General features: G+C 45.6%; 1 protein-coding gene across 4 annotated transcripts in view; it reads left to right on the top strand.

Annotated features, from left to right (window-relative positions):
- The window catches only part of LOC106808818 (protein NDRG3-like), an 89,755-nt gene extending 83,839 nt beyond the window's left edge, over positions 1 to 5,916 (top strand). For all 4 annotated transcript variants that reach the window (XM_014811683.1, XM_014811682.1, XM_014811684.1 and 1 more), the window contains one exon: positions 3,781 to 5,916. In XM_014811683.1, coding sequence (XP_014667169.1) covers positions 3,781 to 3,924 — 144 coding nt within the window. In that variant the 3' untranslated portion in view covers positions 3,925 to 5,916. The remainder of the gene's footprint in view (positions 1 to 3,780) is intronic.
- Positions 5,917 to 9,203: the final 3,287 nt, after the last annotated feature.

Genomic DNA, 9,203 nt, shown 5'->3' on the forward strand with positions numbered 1-9,203 from the left:
TGTAGTGTCTCGGTGACTGCTGTGTGGTGTGTGTGTGTGTGGGGGTGTGAGAGAGAGGGCGAGAAGAGCAGAGAGAGAGAGAGGAGAGAGAGAGAGGAGAGAGAGAGAGCGAGAGCGGAGAGCGAGAGCGAAGAGAGATGAGGAGAGGAGAGGAGGAGAGGAGAGAGAGAGAGAGAGAGAGAGAGAGGCGAGAGAGAGAGAGAGAGAGAGAGAGTTGAGAGCTGAGCGAGAGCGAGAGCGATGAGAGAGAGGAGAGAGAGAGAGAGAGGAGAGAGATGAGTGAGAGAGAGAGAGACAGAGATGACGAGAGGGAGAGAGAGACTCACCGCACACTACACACGCGATATTTATAGTAAATAGTTAGGGAATTTATTATTTACGTTGTACGGCGTCAAGTAGCGGAACGCTACCTTTTATATTTTCCTTTTACCAGGAAATCTGTTCGTCACATTATGAGACAACTGTTACTGTAGTGTTGATCCGTAACGTATGGTGACCCAGGACTTGGAACGTTTCAATTAAATGGTGTAAATAAACCGAAATGTATTTATCCGTTTTATGTTCTCTACTCTCTTTCGATTTATATGCGATAAGTTTCTGTAAATGCGCTTCAATGCTCCCTGCAAACCCAGTTACGCGCACGCACGCCTTGTGTACTCCAACGAGAATATATATACTATTATATATATATATATTGTTTGATGCCACAGCGGGCTGTGGCGTGCTGGCCTACTTGTATGTTGCGAGGAGCATTTTTACGCATTTACAGGGTCAAATTATCGGCAAGTAATAGGCGGCAGAGAGTGGAGAAAATTAATGCTTTTCGGTGAGTAAGTATTACATTTCGTCTTTTTCTATATTTTTTTTATTACGGTTCACCTGTGGTAGTGGACTGCAATTCGCTGAACGTGCGTTACGTGGTTATTGTGGGTCTGTGAAGCCTTCATAGTGACTACAGCAGCGCACGTAAGCGCAGGAAATGCAACCGATCGAATGTTAGCTCACGGTTCACGTAATGCTTATTCTATAGTTTCCAAAGTCCGCCGACATATTATTTGGTTAGCTCTGGACGGTTTTGAGATGCGCTGCCGGACGACGGCCTTGGGGGATGTCTATGCGCATTAGGAATATGATGTTAATTTCCTTCTTGATGTCTTCATAGATGGAAATACGTTTGGGTAAAGTAGGTAGGGACGGCGGCTGGCTTGTATTAAAAATAATCAAACATCGAGGCTGTACACTTTACGTGTCTTTCATTTTTGTATCACCACAAATCATATACATCATATCTCTAGTTATTATGTATCTCATTCTATTCATCATCATCATCATCATCATCATCATTCATATCATATTCGCATCTCATCTCATCATATAATCATCTTTTATCACCGTTCGACAGAGACCTTTGCCGCCCCACCACCCCTCCATGACGTCACGTTGCAAGGGATCAGGTCACACAGAGCAGCTGACCGTCCGGCGAATATGCATCTGCATCAAAAGCCGACTAACTCGCGTATGCGTATTAGCGCGCTGGGGGGAGGGGGCTGACCTCGGTGCGCTACCCCAGTGTTATGATTTCATAAAAGCCGCGTTCTTTCGCTCCCGCTCGGCTATCGCCTTCCAGCTATGCATGCCGGGCCAGTACAAAGCTGGCGAGTTTGCTATCTCTCGTTTCTTCTAGTTTGTTACTAGTTGCCCAGTGACTTACGATGGAACTTGGAGATCTATCCCAACCGGTTCTCTCTCTGCCGCGAGCAGTCACGCATCTCTGAGACAACGGCAGTTTCAGTTTTACCAAATATAACTCGCTCCTCGCCGCAAAACGCGCGCAACTTTAGCACTGCAGGAGCCGCGGACACGCGACGTCTCGACGAACGTCACCCGCGTCGTGTAAGGAAAAAGATAAATATGTTTGGTATCGATGATCTTTTAAGTCTGACTACTGGCCCGACGCGACCGGAGACGCTAAGTGTATTATTCTATACAGCTGGGAGGAAGTTCGTGATATACGACATTCATTCAGGTTTGGGCGCAAGGGTGGATTTCCAGCATCAGATGGCATGGTAATGCCAGGCCAAAGACCCCGTGCCGTGGACTCAGCCAACTGCATCTAACGATAATAAGCCTCGTTCACACGAGACCTCGTATTCATGAAATACGGTATTTGCGACAATGTTACGAATCTGCATGAAATATACGGCGGCGAGCGTTCAACGCTGGTCGCGGGCTCAGAATACCGGTTGTATTTTGCGAGCTGCGAGCGTGCTTGTTAACAATCATGCGACAATTTGGCGGAAATAAACACTGCAATGGCGCACCAACTTGCCGATAAATACGTAAGCCTCGTTCACCGAGTAAACTCGTATTTCTGAATACCGGATTGCGATACCGTTCTGAGACACAGATACGCGGCCGAAGCTGTTCACACGCTGATTCGGGCCTCCCGAATACAGGTATTGCGGAGCTGGCGAGCTGCTTTAAACATCACGGCGAACACTGCGAATACACAATGCAATCGCCACCAACTGCCGATTAAATTACGCTAGACTGCTGTTTCCGGCCGCTCGATCGTTCCACTCGCCGTTACTTGGAACTGTCGGAGCGCGGGACCAATCTATTAACTCGCGCGCCTTTCAGATCGGGTATTTAGCGGTTCACACGAAGAAATGCGTGCGGCTGGTCCAAAAATCCGGTTTCTCAAGCGCACGCGCAATTATTTGTGGGTATGGAAGACTTTCGTATTTACATGAAATACGGATCTGGTTCAGATACCGTGATTTTCTTGGGCTGGTATTTTTGCCTGCGTAGTGAACGCTAAATACCGCGATTTTTTTGTTTAGGTGTGAACGCCGGGCGTGTAGACTCTTAGTCGCCGCAAGTTGGAGTCGCTTGAAATCGGCACGATTTGCTGACAAAAATCGATAGTGTAAACCCAGCTTTAAAGATGAATCGATAACACTTGCTCAACTCTTGTAATACTAGAATCTCATACTATATAACCGGTAGTAAAAATCGATAAAAATATTCCAGTTTTGCTCAAATACCCGCCAGTTCCTGACTGGGAGATGGCTTGCTATTTCCAACGCTGAAAATAGTAGAGAGATATTCCTTTGTACTCGTCTGTTATTGTACGTGTCCTGAGATTCTGCATAATTTAAATTCTACGCAGCGCTACTAGGCCAGCACTGCACCCACGCAAGAATCGATGCCGAAATTTTGCAACTCGCTCGATCAGTTTGCGAAAAATGTTGTTGAAGCTATATGGCAAAGATAAGTTAGTGACGTATAGACTTTCCACGGCGAATGCCGTTGCTTCCTTCACGAAAAGATAGCGTAATCAAAATTGTTATCGGCCAGCTCTATAGTATGGTGGGATGATAATGAAAGGTTGGATTTTAGGTTAATCTTTGAATCGTCACCAAATATTAGGTGCGTCGCTTATCATGTAACCATTGCTATACCAAACCAGGCAAAACACCAGGCCAACACAAACACTACATCCACTACTTCTCTAAGAGCTACCACCCCACTATCCCCAATCGTCAATTAACACTACGCCTCCACCATCCCCATCACCCTCATGACCCCACTCCCATAATCTCTCTAACCAGAGCGTTGATTTGGAGCGTAAAGAGACTGCGTCAGGGAGCGAGGTGTTGGTAGAAGAGATCGAGTATTTTTAGGGATTTCTTATATGATATTTCCGTAAGGGCGTCTGCGTGTTGTATAGTCGTCGCGGAGTGTAATTCCTTACGGCCTTTAATTCTATTGTTTCAGCTGTCTGACTGCGGCGGCTTAGTCCTGGAGGAGCAACCAGCGAAGGTGTGCGAAGCCCTCGTGCTCTTTCTACAGGGCATGGGCTACGGTAAGTTGACCGTGGCTCTCGCCAAAGACATGCCGCACACCTACCCGATCTCTTGAACGCTCCCGCTCCGCCTCATGATCAGCCTTCCCACCGCACCTGCGATGCTAAGCTGTACAGCAGCAGTCGAATATTTGTCTGTTCACTGGAAGGAGCCCGCGTTGTGTCGGTGCTGGTCCGTCACGTATCGCGTCATCATCGACAGGAAGGATGAGTGGCCTGCGCATGCGGCAGTTGTATTATAGTTTGAGTACGTTGTATTATAGTTCCAGTGGATGTATATGCAACAAGGAAGAAACTGCGGTTGGTCGTGGTTTGTTTATTGCTTGTCGGTGAGGTTATATGGGTGGAGATGGTTAGGATGCCTGCGGCCAAAAGTTTCCGTGCGCGCGTTGTTGTCATCTTCTGCCGCTAGGGGTCGGTACGATACGATCCGGCGTGATCAGTTCATATTCTCCGGTGGGCATATGTCTCTATGAAACAGAGTAACCGCGTGCCGTCAGTGTACGTCACGCACGAACTCGGCTATCTCCGAAGTTGAATGCATACAACCTTCTGATGGTGCTGGTGGGTTCTCCGTGCATGCAACCGGGTATGCAACACCGTTAGTAAGCTAAATATCAGTTCATCGCGCGTGGCTCTGTAAACGATGTTATTTGTTGAATAATTTACATGTTTACTCGTATTTTCTGTCGTCCGCGCAGTTCTCATAAAACATGTATATTGGTAAATGGAAAAATGCTACGCGGTTAAATCGGGTGCATTTCCTGTGGTTCGTCAAACTCGTATAGCTGCACGCGCAGTTAGCGATTTTAAATTGCAGGTGGCTGGCTTTGTGTGCTGTTGATTTCGCTTGCTTTTAGTTTCATCGGAACCATTTCACTGCATTTCCCGTCCGCGGGCTGCGACATTTATTGCGAATGTTACGAGTACATTGTGTCCGTAGCTTACCCGCGCTTGCTCGGAGGCGTTGCCTTTAGCTTACTGTGTTCGAACATCAAGAGACAAAATGAGAATTCGATGGCTTGCCTAGATGTAAAGCCGATGTAATCCGAATTCAGGCCCGCGTGCGCATTTGGGAATTGGAAATGATACATGAGTGGCGTACGTAGTGAGCACCTGTCTGCACTCGCCCGTTCGCGTGTTGGATGCTGATACCGTTTAGCTAATATTAGTCAGTTATGTAACGCTGGCAGACATGCTGACGCCATCTAGACGAGATTTAAAAAAAAGAATTCGCGGAAGGATTTCACAGGTTAATTAATGTTTTTAATATTTTAATATTTATGTTTATAATTTTTAAGGTGTTTTAGTAAGGATAATTTCGTTATTGGTTTCGAAATGCAAACTACTTTCGCGGAATGTGCATTGCAGAATAGACGAACATCTGATAGTTAGCTGGAGCACAGGAAATATGCTTACATGAAAATTTAACGTGCCCCCGATGATATGCCAATAATGTCGATTTATTAGCGTCCGAATCAGCGTTTCCCGATGGTATAGCACGCCTGCTGTCCGCTGACCGGAAGGTTATATATGACACTAAATGTTTAAGGCTAACTCATAGATCACCCATGATGATATTCATACGGCTTGAAGCCGATGACGCCAGATGTAGCATGTGTGTGTATGTCTCTTTTGGGAAGCCGCTATTAAACTAGTGCTGTGTGCGATGACAGTCCGCCGTCTCTAGGGCCCTAGAGTGCGCACGGCAAGTACATGGCCGATTGCGCTAATTTCGTCATAAGAGCATTCTATGAATAAATAAAGTACCGGGTCGTGCCCCCGCTAGTGGCCTGTGTTATTGCGGATGTTCCACGCTACGTCGACGCGTCACTAGCTGGGAAGCCCCTTGCTGTTGTCAGAAACATCGTAAATCGTTGTAACAAACACCATGAATAGTTGGGACTATGATGAGTCTCTGAGATTTCTCTTATTTCTTCTCATTTTGTGACGTTAAAAATCTTCTCTCTCTCTCTCTCTCTCTCTCTCTCTCTCACGCGGTCTCGCTCTGTCTCTCTCGTTCTCCCCTCTCTCTCTCGCGCGCGCTCTCTGGCTCTCTTTCTTTCTCTCTCTCTCTCTATCACACACACACACACACACACACACACACACACAAGACAGAGACGCGCACGCACGCACACACACGTACACACACGCACACACACGTACACACACGCTCTCTCTCTCTCTCTCTCTCTCTCTCTCTCTCTCTCTCAGCGTCGTAGCTGTGGCATGCGCTATTAATCGGACACGCACCGCTTCAGTAGCAGAGCTTCTGAGCCCATCGCGATGCTAACGACCGTCCGCATGAGTGTACAGGGGACGAATTATGTGTAGGCTATGGAATGGAGCCGTGGGCTGAATAGGCACTACAATGATGTAGCTCGCATGCGTCCTTCGTCTCAGCTTGTCGGTAGGTCCAGGTTTCACCCCGGGGTCGATTTAGGCGACAGTGAAGCCAGATGTGACTAGGCTGGTTTTCTTCAGTTTCCTGACGTTTACTACGGAGCGGAAACTATGAACGAAGGAGTGGAGGGTCAGAAATGTTGGAAGCTATGTGTGAGTCAGGGGCGGGCGAGTGTGTGTAAAACTATGGATGAGAACGGAGTCGGGAGAGCGAGTGAGCAGCTATTAATGAGAGAAGATGCTGCGTGGCGAAGCGATGATATCCATTCTGCATATCAGCATAAACACGCCCGCCTGCACGCACGCACGCGCACATGAACTATAGATAGCATACATGTGTTTTTGGTGGCGGTGAGATGTGTGTAGATATTGTTCTAGGTGCTAGTAGCAACGCTGACCCCCCCCCCCCATACACACCCAACCACTGCACCTCCCGAATTACGCTGATTTTCTTTATAATAGATGCGAAATGTTTACGTATCGTGTTCAGATAAGTCGAATGTATAATGTTATATAGCCAGGATAACCCGCTAATGATGACATGATCTGAGACGGCGTGGACCGTGCAGTTGTTATGTGAAAGCTTGGCCTTAAACAGTGAATAGACTGCAAATATATAATATACGGAAAAATAGCCTCGAGGTAATTATTAGCTGGGTTATACCGGTCTGGCTATAACCTTTTACCCTCGCTAATTAAATGGGACCTTTAAAACGACATGTTGTCGCAGAAAAAATGCATAGATATACCTACTGTGAGCTCGTCCATGTAAAAATTCACTACAATTTATTTGTATTGTTACTTTTACAGCATTTCTTCATAAAATCTAAACGAAAGTACTTTTTACGAAAGTAGCACCACATGTTGTTTAAACGGTGTTCACACATCTGTTACAGCCGTGTTTCGTTCCAGGAACTATTTGCGTTAGCGTAGGCCTACTGTATTATCTTCACGCCAAAACAACTTGTGTGTATCTATACGCCGAAACCGTGTCGGACGAACTTTCCAAAAGTGTAAACTTTTGCGAACATTTCGTTTTGATTTCATACTGCAAGTATGCTCACAGTAGGTATATGTAGGCTTTTTGTTGCGAGGTTTATCCACTTTAAATTTAATATATGTTTCGCGAGACTGTATTCTGTTAATTATTTGCGACGATTTCATGTAAATTTTGTCTGCATTTGTTATATTACTGTTTGCATGAAAAGTACTATTGTTTGTTGCGAATGTAATACTGCTTTTGCGTTTTCTCTTTTTTTCGTTTTAATCGCACATGATAAGAATCCACTGTGACTATGGAAATAATTTGTTCCGTGTCATTAGAAAAGTGTTCCTATAGAAATAATGAGTTTCTATTTTTCTAGGATTTCTATACGGTTCTGAGATTCAGTATATGTGCGCTTCGGTAGCCGCGGCTGTGCTCACGGAGCTATTAGTGTTGGTCGTGTGTGGCGGACCGAGAGATGGCAATTTCCGCTGATCAAATAAGCCCGTGCAAATAGTGTTCACTGTGCGACGCGCTTTGATTTATTCAAAATACTGTGCCGAGCGGCGCGAAACGTGACTCGTTCGCTTTACTTTGCGCAACCGACATATAAAGCTAACAAGTTCGCGTTTCGAGGTTTTTAGTTAAAATCGCCAGCCGGGGATATTGTATACCGGTTGACGCGTTCTGCTTCGCATCAAACGAATAATTGTACACTTGTGCGTTTATCTTCTGTCATCTCGCTTTGTAATAGTGCTTGCAAACTTATTATCTGCTATCACCGGCATGCCTTCCGTTTTGTAAATTATAATTTCGCATGAAGAATTATGCGCCATGTTAGTTAGCGCTAAGTAGTTAGCGTGCGGGGCGTTAGGTATGCAGCACGTTGGAACTTCTTGTCACGCGTGCCGCGCAGTTTCGAAATGAGTTGCGTCGGCGATCGGAAGAAATTGCGCGTTCCCTCGCGGGATTTCATATCTATGGTTGGCCACAGTGGACAAAAATCAAGAATACATGACTACATATTATATGCCCGCATATAATCGACCAATGGGAAGCGATGATGCAGATGCATATTCGCCGGACGGTCGCTGCTCTGTGTGACGCTGATCCCTTGGCAACGTGACGTCATTGCGGCAAGGTCTCTGTGAACGGTGATAAAGATGATGATGATGATGATGATGATGATGGTGATGATGATGATGATGATGATGATGATGATGATGATGATGATGATGATGATGATGATGATGATGGTGATGATGATTGTGGTGATTACAAAAATGAAAAGCACGTAAAGTTACAGCCTTCGATGGTTGATTATTTTTTTAATACAACCAGCCCGCCGGTCTTAACTTACTTTTACCAAAGTATTTCATCTAGGAAGACTCGAGAGGATTAACATCATTATTCTAATCGCATAGACATCGCCCCAAGGCCGTCGTCCGGTCAGGCATCTGCTAATTACCGTCAGAGCTAACCTAATAATGATGTCGGCGGACTTTGAAACTATTAGAATAAGCATTACGTGAACCGTGAGCTACATTCTGCATCGGGTTGCATTTTTCTGCTTACGTCGCCTTGCTGTATTCACGGGAAGGCTTCACAGACCCACAATGAACCACGTAACGCACGTGCAGCGTAATTGCAGTCACTACCACAGGTGGAACGTATTAATAAAAAAATATAGTAAATAAAGACGAAATGTATATTTACTACCAAAGTCTTAATGTTTCTCTACTCTCTTGCGCCTATTATTGCCGATAATTTCCTGTAAATGCCGTTAAAATGCTCCTCTGCAACATACAAGTACGCCGCACGCACGCCGCTGTGCACAAACAATATATATATATATATATATATTATATATTCTTGTTGTTTGTACACAACGGCGTGCGTGCGGCGTACTTGTGTGTTGCAGGGGAGCATTTGAACGGCATTTAC

This window comes from Priapulus caudatus, unplaced genomic scaffold, assembly GCF_000485595.1.
Source record: "Priapulus caudatus unplaced genomic scaffold, Priapulus_caudatus-5.0.1 Scaffold307, whole genome shotgun sequence".
NCBI lineage: Eukaryota > Metazoa > Priapulida > Priapulimorpha > Priapulimorphida > Priapulidae > Priapulus > Priapulus caudatus.